The sequence below is a fragment of the Protopterus annectens genome, chromosome 4.part0 (assembly GCF_019279795.1).
Source record: "Protopterus annectens isolate FY-2018-M chromosome 4.part0, PAN1.0, whole genome shotgun sequence".
In the NCBI taxonomy this organism is placed as follows: Eukaryota; Metazoa; Chordata; order Ceratodontiformes; family Protopteridae; genus Protopterus; species Protopterus annectens.
The window spans coordinates 465,354,725-465,373,578 of record NC_056733.1 but is presented as its reverse complement, the minus strand read 5'-3'; the positions used below and the strand labels follow the sequence as shown (position 1 = coordinate 465,373,578).

At 48.0% G+C, this 18,854-nt stretch overlaps 1 protein-coding gene across 1 annotated transcript in view; it reads left to right on the top strand.

Moving 5' to 3' along the window:
* NAA25 (N-alpha-acetyltransferase 25, NatB auxiliary subunit) overlaps positions 1 to 18,854 on the top strand; it is a 3,186,723-nt gene that overhangs the window by 396,532 nt on the left and 2,771,337 nt on the right. The window contains exon 6 of the mRNA XM_044069750.1: positions 18,661 to 18,768. Coding sequence (XP_043925685.1) covers positions 18,661 to 18,768 — 108 coding nt within the window. The remainder of the gene's footprint in view (positions 1 to 18,660; positions 18,769 to 18,854) is intronic.

The window sequence follows — 18,854 nt, the reverse complement described above, 5'->3', positions numbered from 1 at the left end:
TCGGTTCAACATTTTGGCGGACAAACTGAGCAGAGTGATTCTCACTCCGTACGAGTGGTCTCTCAATCCATCAGTTGCGAAGCAGATCTTCCGCAAATGGGGTTGGCCTTGCTGCGATCTTTTTGCTTCTCCCTTAAACACAAAATGCAGCGAGTACTTTGCAATACTTCCCCCCCCGAAGGGGAGAATCCCAGAGACGCTCTAGTCCATGCTTGGCCGTCCGGTCTACTTTATGCCTATCCACCCCTTCCGCTCATGACCAAGTTGGGGTTGGGGAGCAGAGTTATCCTCATTGCCCCATTCTGGCCTCGCCAGATCTGGTTCCCGTACCTGCGGTCTCGCAGTGTATCTCCGCCATGGATACTGGATCCCATTCCAGACCTGATTTCACATCCGGCGGGATTACAACCCCCAAACCTGGTGAACCTCAAGCTTGCGGCTTGGTTGCTCCAGTTCCACTGATGGCTAGGACTCCCGGTATCTCATTTTCTGTTAAGGCCATTCTAGTCGCAGCACATAAGCCGACTACTAGGAAGATTTACTACAGCAAATGGAAACGTTTCTCTGTCTGGGCTAAAAATAGAGGCCTGGATCCATGTACATTTTCTATTCCTACTATTCTAGACTTCCTGTCTCTGATATTCCGACAAGGAGCAAGTGCTTCAACAGTTGAGGTGCAATTGGCAGCCATCTCCCATTTCCATGTGGGAGACGGACTAGGATCTTTGGCTTCTACAAAATTTTGTAAAACCTTCTTACGGGGCGTTTTCCTCTTGAAGCCTCCGGTGAAAGTGGTGGTGCCTCCATGGGATTTGGCCTTAGTCTTACAAGCCTTGACAGGCCCACCCTTTGAACCTGCGACTTGAATTCCATTAAAGTTCTTGTCCGGGAAAACAGCCTTTTTGGTGGCCATTACTTAAGCCAAAAGGGTGTCAGAACTTCAAGCCTTAGGTATGAAGCATCTTATCTCATTTTTCATAAGGATAGAGTGTTCCTCAGGACTAATCCGTCATTCTTACCTAAGGTGGCTAGAGAGTCAAATATCAATCAATCAATAAACTTACCCGTGTTCTTCCCAAACTTTCAGAATAAAGGAGAATACACATTGCATAAATTGGATGAGCACAGACAACTGCGTTTCTACCTGCACAGGACTAAGGATTTTCGCAAGTCGGACCAGTTGTTCGTGTCATTTGCTAAATCGGCCATGGGTAAGGCCATTTCCAAAGTGACTGTAGCACTCACTCTACGAGGGCTGTGGCCACCTCTGCAGCCTTCTGGTCTAGGATCCCCTTGGATGACATTTGCTCTGCAGCTACCTGGTCCTCTTCACATGCGTTTATTTCTCATAAGTTGGATATGGTATCTAGAGGTAGGGCTTCCTTTAGCTCTGCGGTGCTTCGGAATATCCTTCCATAGGCCACCCAGGGTTTCTCCCTAGGTAGCTGGGGACTCTGTCCCACAGGTTGCAGAGCAAATGAAGTAACTACTTCAGATAAAGAAGTTATGTACTCACCATAACGTTCCATCTGAGTAGGTACTTCATTTGTCTGCAACTGACGCCCCCCCCTGCCATTCCCCAAACCTTTCGGGATTCCTGATCACCAAAGAGATCTTGTTCTGCTTTAGGACAGTTTATCTGGTGTTACTTCCTCTATCGAAGGTAGGAGTTGTGTAAGAGGCAAAAAATTCGATCTGAGGTAATGTAGCACATAGCAGGGGATTATGGGTAGGGGGAGGAGCTAGGAGCTTGGATCTTGTAGCTTGGAAAGCTGCCGGCTCGGATCCGATACCCACAGGTTGCAGACAAATGAAGTACCTACTCAGATGGAATGTTATGGTGAGTACATAACTTTTTTTCTCGTCATCTCCATTTAAACCTATGTTGAATATTAATTACTTTTTAATGCAAACCTTCAAAAAAAAAAAAAAAAAAAAAACAGAACATCCCCCATAACCTGTTAACTTAAAACTCGCAAAACTATGTACGTTAAATAATGAAGTGTAATCCTCCCGATAGAAACAATTGTCCCAAATCGATTGCAGTGCCTAACGTAAAATTAAGATTATCCTTGCTTGCTGTGTGTTCTTGTCTTACTTTAATTTCCTTCCCAGATATGGAAAACAGATTGCATGCTTTCAGAAAATATTCAGTTTTAGCCTTAAAGTACTTTGGCTTTTATCACCTGCATCTATAGTCTGCTTGTCTCCATGGAAACATAAAAACAAAATGTATAGCTGCCGTCCGCTCCAGGCTTCTCAACTCACACTGAAAAATCATTTGTTAAAAGAAACCTTTTCCTTACATTGTGTTCTTATTTACTTGTTTACACAAAAACTTGTTATATTAAGCCAAGAAGAGGCTTAGTCCAAACAGTCACCTGTGTAAATAAAAAAAAAAAAAAAGTCATATCTACTCTAAATATATTATTGGTTTTGCACTTCTGCACCCTATCCCATACCTGGACAACCCAAGATTGTAGCTTAACATAAGCATGTGTTCGTCCAGTCTTTATTCTCTTTACATTGCAGTGCCAACTTCCTTAAAACTAAAAAGAGAAAAAAAACACTTGTTTACTTTAGTGTCTTTATTGCATTCAAAAAAATGAAAGTGCTTTCAAGATATAAATTACATGTATACTAAATATTTTATACAAATACTATTAAGATCAAAAATGCTTTATTTACACTTTTCTATTCCTTAATGTCCTTCTGAACATTAATGATATGAAGTGGTGTTTATACTTTTTAGTTGCCCTCAAGTTTAACAAAGTCAACAGAAGTCCAGTCTTCATCTTTTTCTTGTAAAGCCATATTTCACAAATGTGGTCAATGCTTTATAGTCTCACATTTATTGACTAATTTCAGTGTTGCTAGTAGTCTTCCTGTTAATATCCATCTCCCCAATTCCAGACACTGTGTCAATTCTAAGGTACCCCGATCCTTGTAATCAACTCCTGATCTGAAGTAGGAGAATTCATTTGTCAGCAACCTGTGGGTATGGATCCGATATCTGATCCAAACCGGCATGGTTTATCCAGGTATGGATCTGAGCTCCTAGCTCCTCCCCTCACCCATAATGCCCTGCTCTCTCTACATGACCTCAGATCTAGTTTGCTGCGCATGGTAAAGGCTGGGTCGTCAGAGCTCCAAAAGCTAAGTCATAGTATTCTTTATTAAAGGGTTTAAAATTTTTAAAAACTTTAATTTTGAGTGAAAGTTATAGGTTTCCCTTCTGTTTATATCTTTTTTGGGTTAATTTAATATAGTTTTTACCCTCCCCTCGCTGGTTCGTAGTTGGTGTGTGTGTGTTTTTTTTTTGGGGGCCTTTGTGTGAGTGCTTTAGTTTATTGTTACTATTTAAAAAAAAAAAAAAAAAATAGTGATGTCTGAGGCCACAAAGGCTGTTTTTTTCAAAGTGCTCCGAGTGTGGCCATAAGCTTTCCCCTGCTGATGGCCACACTCTGTGCGTTCGATGCCTTGGGGTTGAACACCTCACTTCAGGGTGTTCAATCTGTGCAGGGTTCAACCCCAGGGCATTGAAGGAGCGGAGGTCGAAGTTGGTCTTGGCGGGACTCTTGCCCCCGGACTCGGCTTCGGCCCCCTCCCCCTTGGTGGTCACTGCTTCGGCAGTCCCTGCCTTGCCTGCTCTTCTTCCTTCACCCGGGATTCAAACTCCCGCCAAAGGGTCGGAGGAGAGGGAAGCCAGAAAGAAGGACCGGAGAGAGAAGCACCACAAGCAGCGGGCTGAGACCTCCTTTTCGGCCCCGCCGGCTAAGCGGGCTTCTCCTCCGGCCTCTCTGGCTGCTGGCTCTCCCCCTCCTCGGCTCCGGTCCCCGTGCTTTTCACCGGAGCCTGAGGATGAGGAGACCCGACCTCCTTCGAGGCTATCGAGGCGGCACTCAAGGCCTACCTCGGTAGCCTCGTCGAGGTCTACTTGCATCCTCTCCGATGCTGATCTGGACCGGATGATGCGAAGGTTCATCCAGGCCCAGATGCAGATGGGAGTGCTCCTGCCTCCCCCCCCCCCTCTGGGGGGGAGCTCGACCCCCTTTTTTAAGCCCATTGCTCCTTCTCCGACCCGCTACCCGGGTTCGGAGCGCTCTGAGCCGGGCAGCCTCGGAGCCGCGTGTGAGTCGGCGCCGACAGTACTGGGTACTTCGGATCCGACCCTGCCCTCGAGTCTGTCGGATCCGATCTCTCAGAGCCTTGGCCCGAGCTTCGGATCCGAGGGACTCAGTGTGCCTTTGGCGCCATCCTTGTCGGAGCGCACTGGTCCCTTGGATCCGAGGGGCTCGGCACCGGATCCGCTCATCAGATCTAAGGGGGAGCCGACTTTCGGATCCTATTGTCGAGGCTGGCTCCCCCTCGGCCTTTGATGTAGTGGAGAGGGCTCTGTTGAGGGCATCCGGACCCCCGGCCCTTGCTTCGGCTCCGTCCCACACTCTATCTGCTCTGGGCCAGGCTTCCATCACCCGGCCACTGGGACAGCCCGCTTCACTGCCCCAAGCAGTTCCTGTGGTTCTGGACATTGCTGGTGAGAGCTCCTCGGACAGCCCCCCCCCCCCCGAGGAAGCACCTCGCAAGCATTCGTGTAAAAGGAGACGCATAGACTCCCCCGAGTCTTTGACCGAAGACACTGACTTGGAGGAAGGGGAAGACTCCCCAAGATCACCCCCTGAGGATGTCTCCTTCGGCGACATCATGGAAGTGTTACGGATCAGAGGTGGGTGGTCTGCCCCAAACTCTTCCTCGGACGAGTCAGTGTTCTTGGAGGCATTTGAAGCGGGCCCGTCTACCTCTTGGGTGTCCCCTCCTGCCGACCCCCTTTTGGACCTTATTACCACCAGGGCGTGGAAGGACCCGGACACCATGGAGCCAATCCCTAAGAGGCCCGACAGGATCCTTAGTCCCCCTGCTGACCGTGCCCACTGGAGCAAGGGACCCCCGGTAGATGCCATGTTATCGGCAGCAGCCACTAAGAGGGAACTCGCCCAGGAGAGTCACTCAGTCCATCCCCCGAGCAAGGAGTCTCGGATGATGGACCGTTTGGGGAAGCGAATCTTTAGTTCAGCGACCTTCTCAGTGAGGGCGCTCAACTATTTCGCACACGTCATTAGGATGCAGCGCGATATCAAGGAATATGCTGCATCCCCCCGCCCCCCCCAGAGTCCATATCGGAGGAGGACAAACTTATGCACTCCGCCCGTATGGCCACTCTTCGTTCTCTGACTAACACCTCTATGCGGTTACTTTCCCACGCTACCGAGGGAGCCGCTAGAGCTGCAGGAGCGGGCCTAGTCACAAGACGGCAGGCCTGGCTCCGCCACTGCGATTTTACGGAGCCCTTCAAGGCGTCATTCGCCAATGCCCCCTTTGACGGTTCTGCCCTTTTTGGCAAGACTGTTCGCGATACCTTGGTTCAGAGTGAGAAGGACGGGAAGACGCTGTCTGCCGTCGGAGTCCGCTTCTCTGTGCCCCAGTGGTCCTACTCTAGGAACCAAAAGGGCCAGAAGAAGATGTGGTTCCGGAAGTCGCAGCATTCCCAACCCGCTCCGGACAACCAGTCCTTCCGTGGCAGAGGAGGACAGGGAGGACGCCGCCCTAGGGGCAGAGGGGCTCCCAGGAACTTTGGGTCCAGAGAACCCTTCTCTGAATGGCCCACGCAGCAACCCTGAGGGGTTGCCCGACTGCTGCACTCTGGAGGCAGTCGGGGGACGTTTCTCGGAGCACCTAGCAGCATTTGAGTCCATTACATCGGACCGCTGGGTACTCCCGATTATATCCAGAGGTTACAAGATCCCTTTTCTTCATGTCCCAAAGTTAAAAATCCTGCCCGATGTTCCACCCGATCAGAGGGAGGCCGCTTCAGCAGAAATTGGCCATCTGCTGAGAAAAAGAGCCATCCAGCCCGTCCCCCCAGACCAGATCGGATCAGGGTTCTACTCCAAGTTCTTTTTAGTGCCAAAAAAGACAGGGGACCTAAGACCCATTCTAGACCTGTCCCTGTTGAACCTGTCAGTTCCCAAAGAGAAGTTCCGGATGGTCACTTTGCAGTCCATCCTCCCCCTTCTAGGGGAGAATCACTGGATGTGCTCTATAGACCTCAAGGATGCGTACTACCACATTCGGATGGACAGACGATCCAGGAGGTTTCTTCGCTTCCGGCTGGGAGCCAGTCACTACCAGTTCAGGGTCCTTCCCTTTCGTCTCACCACAGCCCCCAGGGTGTTCACCAAAGTGTTAGCAGTGGTTGCGGCCCAGCTGAGGCTTCAGGGGGTGCAGGTCTTTCCGTACCTAGACGACTGGCTTCTCACCGCCCCAACAAGGCATCTACTCTCTTTGGCAAAAGACTCCTTCCTTCGTCTAGCTCCCAAGCTAGGCATCACGGAAAACATAGAGAAGTCCAACCTGGTCCCTACTCAAACAATAGAATTTATAGGAGCCAGGTTAGACACGAGAAATTTAAGAGCCTTTCTCACAATCTGCGACTCCAGGTGTGGGCCATCCTTCACTCCAGCTCAACACCTGCGGAATTGGTCCTGAGGGCGTTAGGGTCTATGGCGGCAGCGATTACTCTTCCGCACGCCCTCTTCAACATGCGGGTGCTTCAATGGACACTTCACGTGCAATGGTCATTTCTCTCCCTCCCCCTGTATCATCCCATTGCGATCAGCAAGGCTTGCAAGCGGTCTCTCTTGTGGTGGCTCCATTCTCCGGACCTCCACAGGGGCGGCCCCTTTTGTGCATCTCCCCCTCTCGCCACAGTGACCACGGACGCTTCCCGCCTCGGGTGGAGGGGGCATTTTGCGGGCCGGATGGTCCAAGGCACGTGGAGCGATTCAGAGACCTCCCTGCATATCAATGTTCTGGAAATGAGGGCGGTGCTCTTGGCGTTGCAAGCACTTCACGCCCTCCTTCCCCTGGGAACAATTGCGATTCAATCAGACAACATGTCGGTGGTCTGGTACATCAACAAACAGGGGGGAACCAGGTCTTGCCCTTTATGCCGAGAAGCCATGAGAGTGTGGGAATGGGCGATCACCACCAACCGCTTTCTCATCGCAATGCATATTCCGGGTCGGACCAACATCCTAGCGGACAAGCTCAGTCGCACCATTCTCTCCCCGTATGAGTGGTCTCTCAATTCTCAAGTAGCGAAACGTATTTTCGCACAGTGGGGGACTCCCTGTTGCGATCTCTTTGCCTCTTCTTTAAACGCCAAGTGCGACAGTTTTTTCGCTCTAATCCCCCCTCCAGGGGATTCTCAGACGCTCTAGTGCATGCTTGGCCTCCCGGTCTTCTTTACGCATACCCCCCTCTACCTCTGATGCTACAAGTACTTCAGAAAGCCTCTCGGTTGGGGTGCAGAATGATCCTCATTGCCCCGTTCTGGCCTCGACAGATCTGGTTTCCTTACCTAAGGTCCCATTCAGTGAGTCCACCTTGGATTCTAGATCCCATTCCGGATCTGATATCACACCAGTCGAACCTGCCAACTCCGAACCTGGACAACCTGAAGTTGACTGCTTGGCTGCTCCAGTTCCACTCCTTATCAGGACTCCCGGTATCTTGTCCCCAGTTAAGGCCATTCTGGTAGTGGCCCACAAGCCCTCTACCAGAAAAATTTACCGCAGTAAATGGAAGCGTTTCTCCATTTGGGCAGAGCGGCAAGACCTAGATCCTTTCACGGTTCCCCTTCTTTTGGTTCTAGAATTCCTTACTACTGTCTTTAATGATGGCGCCAGTAGTTCCACGGTCAAAGTTCAGCTGGCGGCCATATCTCATTACCATGTTGGACACTATTCAGGGCCTCTTATGTCGGCTAAGTTATGCAAAACCTTCCTAAAAGGCACCTTTTTGCTCAGACCCCCTATCAAAGAAACTGTTCCCCCGTGGGATCTTTCCTTGGTACTTCAGGCCTTGACCGCTCCCCCCTTCGAACCTGCGGCCACAGTCGATCTTAAATACTTGTCCTTTAAGACTGCTTTTTTGGTAGCCATTACTTCGGCTAAGAGAGTTTCAGAGCTTCAGGCCCTGTCCATGAAACCGCCTTATTTGATTTTTCATCCGGACCGGGTGTACCTAAGGATCAATCCCTCCTTTCTTCCTAAAGTAGCTTCGGAAGCTAACATTAATCAGTCCATCAACCTCCCTGTTTTCTTCCCCAAGTATCAAAACAAAGGCGAATACAAGCTGCATTCCTTGGATGTTCACAGGCAGCTTCGTTTTTACCTTCATAGGACAGCTGGTCATAGGCAATCAGACCAGTTGTTCATTTATTTTGCGAAATTCAGTCTGGGTAAACCAATTTCCAAAGTTTCTTTGTCACGCTGGATTTCTCAGTGTATTCTGTTGGCGTGCCAAGCCTCTGGGAGGCCCGCACCGGAGGGAGTCCATGCTCATTCGACCCGGTCTGTCTCTACTTCAGCGGCCTTTAAGTCTAGGGTTCCTCTGGATGACATTTGTTCAGCAGCCACTTGGGCTTCATCTCATACCTTTATTACTCATTACAAGCTGGACGTCACTTCTAGAGGTAGAGCATCCTTTGGCTCCGCGGTGCTCCGGAATATCCTTCCATGATGGCCACCCAAGATTCAGGTAGCTGGGGACTCTGTCCCACAGGTTGCTGATAAATGAATTCTCCTACTTCAGATTTAGAAGTTATGTACTTACCATAACGTTCCATCTGAGTAGGTGGATTCATTTGTCTGCAACCATCCCGCCCTCCTATCCCCTGGCCTTGTCAGTTTCCTGCATAGGGTGTGTTACCCTTTGGTTAGGGTAGTTGGTGCAGGGCAAACTCGATCTGAGGTCATGTAGGGAGAGCAGGGCATTATGGGTGAGGGGAGGAGCTAGGAGCTCGGATCCATAGCTGGATAAACCATGCCGGTTCGGATCCGATATCGCATCCATACCCACAGGTTGCAGACAAATGAATCCACCTATTCAGATGGAACATTATGGTAAGTACATAACTTCTAATTTTTTTAACGCTCTCTGTAGCACTTTCCTATGGAACTTTGGACAAGGTTTCGCTGGCAAAGTCTCTGAACTTCATTATCTGAAGAATGAGAAGCAGAGATTTACGTTTGATGGCTCACTCTTTAACATATTTTTTGTATTTCCTGTTTAGCCCATTCTTTATCAAAAATAACTGATCCTCCAGGTGAAAGTATTCTGAAGAAAGCTGGATATATACAGCAGCTTGAATCTCTCACATGCCTGTTGACATTCCCTAATTGCTGGGATAAATTTGCTTTTCTGCCTGGTGTAAAGTGAGTAACCATTTATATATATATATATATATATATATATATATATATATATATATATATATATATATATATATAATATATATAAAATATATAATATATATATACAGTTTTGACAGGATCAAATCTTTCTGCTGGTATGCTTGCATCTTCAGCTATACAAGTCTTTACTACTTTCTCATGGCCAGGTTTGAAGCATGCACTCAGTGTGCCCTTTCAATTAACAATTCCTGCTGTGGAATACCAGTCCATTTGTTTATTTGTGCCTTCATAAACTTAATACAGTCTGATCCTTCCAGTTTTTGTGGTACAGGAGAAAATCTCATGTTTTTCTCTGTGTGCTCTGTTGTCTTACTCTCATTTTTGAAACAGCTGTTGTTTTTTTTAGCAGTCTTGTACTCAGCCAGCCTTTTCTTTATTTCCATCTCTGATTTTTGCAGATTTACCAGTTCGTCTGAATAACTCTCTTCATTTTCCAAAACCTTTTGTATGAGTTGATATACTCCCTCACTGTTTTGTTTATTTTAATCTGCTCGCAGCACATTTATTTTTTTCCTCTCTATTACTGGAAGACACGTCTTGCACTGGATTTTGAAATGCTGTTTTGTTGAACAGCTGCAGGGTTCTTCACCATCACTGTTTTCTCCAACGTTTCTAGTTGATTTTCTTTCAGGCTCTCTAAATTTCTTCTTCGCTGGCATCCAGGCAGTGTACTAAGTAGTAACTGAATTTACTAAAACTGGCAGAATTAGTGGCCCCTTACCTCTGTTCCCTTTTTCACGCAGAACTTGAAAGTAAGCTGTTGATCAGTGTGCAGTAATCTTTGAAGTCCAGTATTTCATTTATTTTAATCACCTGCGAGTACATTTGATTCATTTTGTTTTCATCAAAATCACTGGAAGCAGTCTCTTGGACTGAAAATGAAGCTTGAACTGCTTTTTGCAGGATTCTTCCCAGCCATTGTTTTCTCTTTGTTTAATTTCCCTTTAGTTATCCAAATTTCTTCTTTGCTGACATTTTTAGTTTTGAACACACTGCAGTGGCAGCATACATTAGAGAAGCAACTGAAAAGACTGTGTGGCTTGCTTTTCAGAACTGATTGGAAGGGAACTTAATTTTCCTGTAGGCGGGTCATTTGTAATGAATTTTGTGTTAACAAGCCTGCAAGGGTTGTCCTAGATTTAAACGAGCAATCAATTTGGACCTCATAATGTTGGGGTCTGTAACGAAATGTACTGGTACTAGAACTAGTGGCTGTTAAGGTTGTCTGCATCACCTGCAAGAAACGTTTGGGCAGCTTTTGTAAGAGCTCTGACTCTTTGGAAGTTTATCTTAATTTGTGCGTGGCTGAATGCTTTTGTGTGTCTTGGCATATAGTGCTACTGGCTATCAGGTCTCCACACTGTGAGCTAGACAGGCTTGATTTTGCCCAGTGTAGTCTTGAAATTTGATTAATCTAATTTATTTCTAGTTTGTCTGTAGGCCAGAATTTCTGTACATCATCTTATACTTCTAAAGAATACTGTTTAATCGGAGTGCTGTACTGTCCATATGCAAAGCAAGTCCGTATGCTGTATGGTGGCATCTCATTTCCACTCAGGATGTATGTTTTCATATTTTATATTAGATTATGCAAAGGGGTGTACAGATCCTGTGTGTGGTGTTTTGCAGGGGTTGCCTGAACACTCCCCCTGCCCCACCCCCCTTAAAAAAATCAAAAGTGGTTACACACAGTTTTGAACAATTTGTGTTTGGAATAGCATTAGACTAATCTGTTTTTGTTAGTTGACATACTCATATTTAGTTATTTTGCTTCAGAAGGCATTATTGGCTTGTTTCTTTCATAAGACAAAAGGGAAAAAAATCTGTTCGGTGTCATTGCTAGTGTGGTTCAGATATTATCCCTTAGTTGACCCCCCCTCCCTTTTTTTATTTTTGTTGCTGGTTTGATAGATGTTAAACTGGCTCATAAGAATACCTATGTTTTGATGACCAGGTCACAAAAACAAAAGTTTTCTGAAAAAAAGTGTTCCACTAAAATTGCTTTGTTTCAGGCAAGCCATTTTTCTCAGGGTGGTTAATATGGGATCTGAAGTAGGATATTCATTTGTCTGCAACCTGTGGGTTATGGATCCGATATCGGATCCGAACCGGCATAGTTTTCCAGCTATGGATACAAGCTCTCAGCTCCTCCCCTCACCCATAATGCCCTGCTCTACCCTCATGACCTCAGATCTTGTTTGCCGCGCTGGTAACTAGATGTGGATTACATAGCTCTCAGCTAAGTAGACTTTTCTTGTTAAAAAAATAGAGAATTTTTTCCTTTAACAATTTTTGTGTGAAAGTTGTAGGTTTCCTATTATTATTGACTGTTTTTAGATTAATTTAATTTTCAGTAGTAATTTTTATTCCTCCGTGTGTGAGGCCTGTGTGCTTCTTTTATTGTTTAAGTTACTTTTCTGTAACTTTAGGTTATAGACTATGGCTGAACAGCCTAAGTCCATATTTTCAAAATGCTCGAGTGTGGCCATAAGCTCTCACCGATGGCCACACTCGGTGTGTTAAGTGTCTTGGGGTTGAACACCTCACATCTGGTTGTTCCATTTGTGCAGGGTTCAACCCCAGGGCACTGAGGCGGAGGTCAAGCTGGTCTTGGCGGGTCTTTTACGCCGGACTCGGCTCCGACCTCCGCTCCTCGGAAGTGCTGCAGTTGTTCCCCTGTGGCACCTCCTGCTCCTGGGACTCAAACTCCCGCTTCAGGACAGGAGAGGATGCTAAGAAGGACCGGAGGAGAAGCACCTGCGGGGCGAGACCTCTGTTTCGGCCCGCCAGCCAGGCTTCTCCCGGCCGGTCTCCTCCTTCGGCTCCGGTCACCTGTGTGCTTCTCACGGGTCCTGAGGAGGAGGAGACCCGATCTCCGTCGAGGCTATCGAGGAGGCATTCCAGGCCTACCTCGGTAGCCTCGTCGAGATCTACCCATAGGAGAAGGTTCATCCAGGCCCAGATGCAGATGGGAGTGCTCTTGCCTCCCCCTCAACACCCTTTTAAGCCTATTGCTCCTTCTCCGACCCGCTACCGGGTTCGGAGCAACTGGAGCCGAGCAGCGGGGAGGTCGGAGCCGATAGTACTTGGTGCCGGATCCGACCATGCCCGTCGGATCCGATCTCGAGCCTGGATCCGAGCCGGATCCGGGGATCAGTGCTCGCCGGCGCCGTCTGTGCCGGGCGCACTGTCGCCGGATCCGAGTGCTTGGCCGGCTCCGATCCACTCTTCGGATCGAGGGGAGTGTCGGATCCTTTGGTGGTCGGCTCCCCCGGCTTTTGATGTAGTGGAGAGGGCTCTGTTGAGGGTCTCCGGACCCCGGCACTTGCCGGCTCCGTCCGCTCCCTCTGCACTGGGCCAGGCTTCCACCATCCGGCCCCTGGGACAGCCCGTTTCTGTGCCCACGTTGCTCCCATGGAGCAAATTGCTGTTGCGAGGACTCCTCTGACAGCCCCCAGAGGAGGCCCGCAAGGAGGCACATTGACTCCAGTCACTCACTGAAGACACGGACTTGGAGGAAGGGAAGGCTCCCCACGGTCACCCCGAGGATGTCTCCTTGGAGACATCATGGAAATGCTCCGTATAGGGGGTGGTCTGCCCCAAGTCTTCCTCGGACGAGTCCGTGTTCTTGGAGGCATTGAAACGGGCCCGTCTACCTCTTGGGTGTCCCCCTGCCGACCCCTGGTGGACCTTATTACCACCAGGGCGTGGAAGGAACCGGACACCATGGAGCCAATTCCCAAAAGACCTGACAGGATCCTTAGCCCGCCCCGACAGGACCCATTGGAGTAAGGGGCCTCCTGTAGATGCCATGTTGATGGCGGCCACAAGAGGGAACTGGCTCAGGAGAGTCCCTCAGTCCACCCACCGAGCAAGGAGTCTCGGATGATGGACCGCTTGGGAAGCGGATGTTCAGTTCGGCGACCTTCTCGGTAAGGCTGAACTATTTGGCACATGTTATTCGGATGCAGCGAGACCTTACGCTGCATCCCCTGAGTCCATTTCGGAGGAGGACAGAGCTCTGCACTCCACCAAAATGGCCACTCTTAGGTCAGTCACAAATACTTCTATGCGGCTACTCTCCCATGCTACGGGCGCCGCTAGAGCTGCGGGACAGGACTGGTCACTGGGCGTCAGGCCTGGCTCCGCCACTCTGAGCCCTTCAAGGCGTCGTTTAACGCTAACGCCCTTTGATGGTTCTGCTCTGTTTGGCAAGACCGTTCGCGTTGACCCAGAGCGAGAAGGACGGAAGGCGCTGTCTGCCGTCGGAATCCGCTTCTCTGCACCCCAGAGGCCCTATTCTAGGAACCAAAAGGGTCAGAAGAAGATGTGGTTCGAAGTCGCAGCAGTCCCAGCCTGCTCCGGACAACCAGTCCTTCCGTGGCAGAGGAGGACAGGGAGGGCGCGCCCTAGAGGCAGAGGGGCTCCCAGAAACTTGGTCCAGGGAACCTTTCTCTGAGCGGCCGCAGCAACCCTGAGGGTTGCCCGACTGCTCTACTCTGGAGGCAGTCGGGGGCGTTCGGGCACCTAGCGGCATGGGAGTCCATAACATCGGACCGCTGGGTTCTCCAAATCATATCCAGGGATATCGCATTCCTTTCCTTCACCTTCCAAAGATGAAGTCCCTCCCAGACGTACCACCCGGTCAAAGGGAGGCCGCTTTGGCAGAAATTGGCCATCTGCTAGAAAAGAGCCATCCAGCCCGTTCCCCAGACCAGATCGGATCAGGGTTCTACTCCAGGTTCTTTTTAGTGCCAAAAAAGACGGGGGAACTAAGACCAATCCTAGACCTCTCTCTCTTGAACCTGGCAGTCCCCAAAGAAAAATTCCGAATGGTCACTCTACAATCTATTCTCCCCTTCTGGGAGAAGGCCACTGGATGTGCTCGATAGATCTCAGGGCGCGTACTACCACATCCTAATGGACAGGCGCTCCAGGAGGTTTCTCCGCTTCGGCTGGGAGCCAGTCACTACCAGTTCGGGTCCTTCCCTTTGGTCTCACCACAGCCCCAGGGTGTTTACCAAAGTACTAGCAGTGGTAGCGGCCCACCTGAGGCTTCAGGGGTGCAGGTCTTTCCCTACCTGGACGACTGGCTCCTTACCGCCCCAACAAGGCATCTACTTCTCTGTGAGACTCCTTTCTCCATCTTGCTCCATTTCTGGGCATCACAATAAATACAAACAAGTCCAACCTGGCACCCACTCAGCTCTTAGATTTCATAGGGGCCAGACTAGACACAAGGAGTTCTGAGCCTTCCTCACTGCGGACAGAGTTCTAAATCTGCAGCTCCAGGTGCGGGCCATTCTCCATTCATGTTCTGTTCCAGCGGAGTTGGTCCTGAGGGCTCTAGGGTCCATGGCTCGATAGCACTTCTTCCTCTTGCCAGGCTCAATATCGCATTCTACAGTGGGCTCTTAGTACAGTGGTCATACCTTGCTCTCCCATGCATCATCCCATAGCGATCAGCAAGGCTTGCAAGCGGTCCCTCTTGTGGTGGCTCCACTCCCGGATCTCGTCGCCCATTTGTCTTCTCCCCTCTCGCCACGGTGACCACGGGCGCCTCCGGTGGGGGCACTCGGACAGTCCAAGGCCGTGGAGCGATTCAGAGACCTTACTGCATATCAATGTTCTAGAGATGAGAGCAGTGCTCTTGGCGTTGCTAGCACTTCAGGACTTTCTTCCCTTGGGAACAATTGCGATTCAATCGGACAATATGTCTGTTGTCTGGTACATCAACAAGCAACGCCGAACAAGGTCTTACCCTCTTTGTCGAGCGGCCATGACAGTTTGGGAATGGGCAATCTCCGCAATCGCTTTCTCATTCGGTCCAACATCCTAGCGGACAAGCTCAGTCGCACCATTCTGACCCCGTGGTCTCTCAATTGTCAAGTAGCGGAACGCCTTCATGCGATCTTTTTGCTTCTCCCTCAAACACCAAGTGCGACAGTTTTTTCGCTCTAATACCTCCTCCGGAGGTACCCAAGGCTCTGGTGCATGCTTGGCCACCCGGTCTTCTGTATGCCTATCCACCTTGCCTCTGATGCTGCAAGTTCTTCAGAAAGCCTCTCGGGTGGGTTGCAGAATGATTCTCATTGCTCCATTCTGGCCTCGACAGATCTGGTTCCCCTTCCTAAGGTCTCACTCGGTGAATCCTCCTTGGATTCTAGATCCCATTCCGGATCTGATATCCCATCCATCCTGCATTCCTCCTCGAACCTGGACAACCTGAAGCTGACCGCTTGGCTGCTCCAGTTCCACTCTTGATAAGGACTCGGTATTTCTTCACGGTAAAGGCTATTTTGGTGGCGGCTCATAAACCATCCACTAGAAAGGTTTACGAAGCAAATGGAAACGTTTCTCTGTGTGGGCGGGCAAGGCCTAGATCCTTCACGGTTCCTCTCCCTGTAGTGCTTGATTTTCTAACCTCTCTCTTTAATGATGGTGCCAGCAGTTCCACAGTCAAAGTTCAACTGGCGGCAATTTCTCACTATCACATTGGTCAAGAGTCTAATCCTCTTATGTCAGCCAAATTGTGCAAAACATTTCTTAGGGTACTTTCCTTCTCAGGCCCCTATAAAGCAAGTAGTTCCTCCTTGGGACCTTTCTTTGGTCCTACAGGCCTTGACCGCTCCCCTTCGAGCCAGCGGCTACAGTGGATCTCAAATTCTTGTCTTACAAGACAGCCTTTTGGTAGCCATTACATCAGCCAAGAGAGTTTCTGAACTTCAAGCTTTATCAGCTAAACCTCCTTACTTGGTTTTTATCGGACCGTGTCTCCCTCAGGTCCTTCCTTCCTAAAACTGAAGCAAACATCAATCAATCCATTAACCTCCCTGTTTTCTTCCTAAGTATGAAAACAAAGGTGAATATAGGCTACACTCACTAGATGTTCACAGGCAACTAAGATTTTATCTCAACAGGACAGCTGGTCATAGGCAATCCGACCAGCTGTTTATTTCCTTTGCAAAATTCAATTTGGGCAAGCCAATTTCTAAAGTTTCTCTGTCCGCTGGATTTCACAGTGCATTTTATTGGCTTATCAAGCGTCAGGAAGGCTGTTCATGCCAATTCAATCCGGTCAGTATCTACCTCGGCAGCCTTCAAGGCTAGGATTCCTCTAGATGATATTTGTGCAGCAGCCACGTGGGCTTCATCTCATACATTTATTTCTCACTATAAGTTGGATCTTGCATCTAGGGGTAGAGCATCCTTTGGCTCACGGGGTGCTCGGAATATCCTTCCATGATGGCGCCCAAGATTCAGGTAGCTGGGGACTCTGTCCCACAGGTTGCAGACAAATGAATATCCTACTTCAGATTTAGAAGTTATGTACTCACCATAACGTTCCATCTGAGTAGGTGTATTCATTGTCCTCCTATCCCCTGGCCTTTCAGTTTCCTGCATATTCCTTGTTACCCTTTTGAGGGTATTGTTGCTCGATCTGAGGTCATGAGGGTAGAGCAGGGCATTATGGGTGAGGGGAGGAGCTGAGAGCTTGGATCCATAGCTGGAAAACTATGCCGGTTCGGATCCGATATCGGATCCATAACCCACAGGTTGCAGACAAATGAATACACCTACTCAGATGGAACGTTATGGTGAGTACATTACTTCTAATTCTATAGCCTTTGTCCTTCTGATGGAAGGTTTCACTCTGGCTGCTTTTTTGAAAGTGTATGTTAAAGATAGGCTTGCAAAGCAAATAGGAGATATTAACTTTTGTACATAAAATCGTTTTTTTTTAAGATTGTTCATTCAGCAAGTAGTATCCTCTTTTCCTCGCAACATAATTTGTCAGGTAATGACCATTTTCTAGAAAAATTTCTATTTTTTCATGGGGAGCAGACTATTGCAATGTAAGCATAGTCAGAAATGTAGAAAAGTGTACATTTAATTGATAGATTTTTTCCCCACTAAGAATGCTTGCCAAGGTGCGTCAGTACCAAGTTTATTGTTGTAAAATAATATTTTTGAGACTGGGCTTGCTTGTTTCCGGGTTTGAGCCAGGATTGTAGACTTATCTGTATGATCTTTGTAGCTCTTAGCAAATTGGTTACCTAACCTTTTAAAAGTAGCAACCTTTATTGCTGTCAGTACAGCTTGGCAATCTTTAGATTGTTGCATGTGATAGAAGCAAATCCGCAAGTTATACATTTTTGCTTGTATTCCCCTGGTTGTGTGTTGGCATTTCTATACTGGCTGCTTTTTTGAAAGTGTACCATTGTATCTGCGTTGTCGGGTTTCTTTTGTTTTTGCTTGACCTTGGTATTGACAAAGGTGAGACATGCTTTACAGTTGTTAACCCTGCTTTCTATTACATTAGTTCACTGTAAATGTGGAGCTTGCAGACTGGAGCAGAGGGTTGACTGGGTTTTTGGAGTGGGGGTGTCCTCTTACTGTCAGACTTCCCCTTTCCATGAGCCTTGTTATCCAAGACTGCAGGCTGCATGTGCTAATTTTACTTAATGGATACTCTGCAACTTTGGACTGAATGGTGATTGAGGATTATGGGGTAGGGGTGTATCCTTGGGACTCAGACTTTTCTGTCTCTTCCAGCTGAGATGTGGAAGTCTGCCTGTATCAGTTCACTGCCTGATCATGGATGGAACGTACACCTAAACTGAATGACCAGTAAGAAAACTATAATTCCCCTTTCTTCCCCTTGTCCATCTTTATGCAGTGTTTAGTAATTTCATATGAATGAATTCCGCGATTATGGTATTGGTGGTATGCTTAAGAATTTTCATGTATGTGAGATAATACAGACTTATTGGTATTAAATGACTGCACTCTGATAGTAGGTCTGCTTATTGCAGGGAAAGAGAAATAACCCATTGGAATATGACAGTTTCCTTGGTTAGGCTTTAAGCAGTAGTACACGGTTGTGCTTTGCATGGCAATTTTAGACTGGTGTATGAAATGTATAGTTAGTGCACTTGCATGTTTCTTCATCATTGCTGTGTGTGACTGTTGCCCTTTGTCAGAATGGAGGAAGTAGTTGAATTGATCTTAGCTGGTGGCTTGACATTTGGCTGTTGGTAGATGCTGCACTGGGATTAAAGCATTTTTTTGTAATAAAACCATTATTAATTCAAAACCCTGTGTGTGTGTGTGTGTGTCACACACAGAGGCTGGATACTAGAATGAGGATGGTGGAAAGTTGTAGGAGGTGTAAACTGGAAAGTTTTAACAGTACTGTTGCCAAAGTTGCATGGAAACCTGGCTAATTTATTTTTAAAGTCTGAATTGTTAAAACAGCCTTTGCGATTAATGAAATTGTGGTATTTCTGGCAGTAGAGCACTTAAGCTTTTCCTAATCAATTTGTGTCTTGTTTTTCTTTAGTCCATTTCAGCTCAGGATGAAAAGCTTTCAAAAACCATGTTTCTGCCTTTGGCAGAGAGGATGGTGGAAAAGATGGTAAAAGAGGACAAAATTGAAGCAGAAGCTGAGGTAAGCTTTTCTGAAAACACATGTTTTGTGAAAGCTGCAAAAGAGTTGAAGTGCTAGGGTGATGGAGCATTTAGTCTGATTTAGGC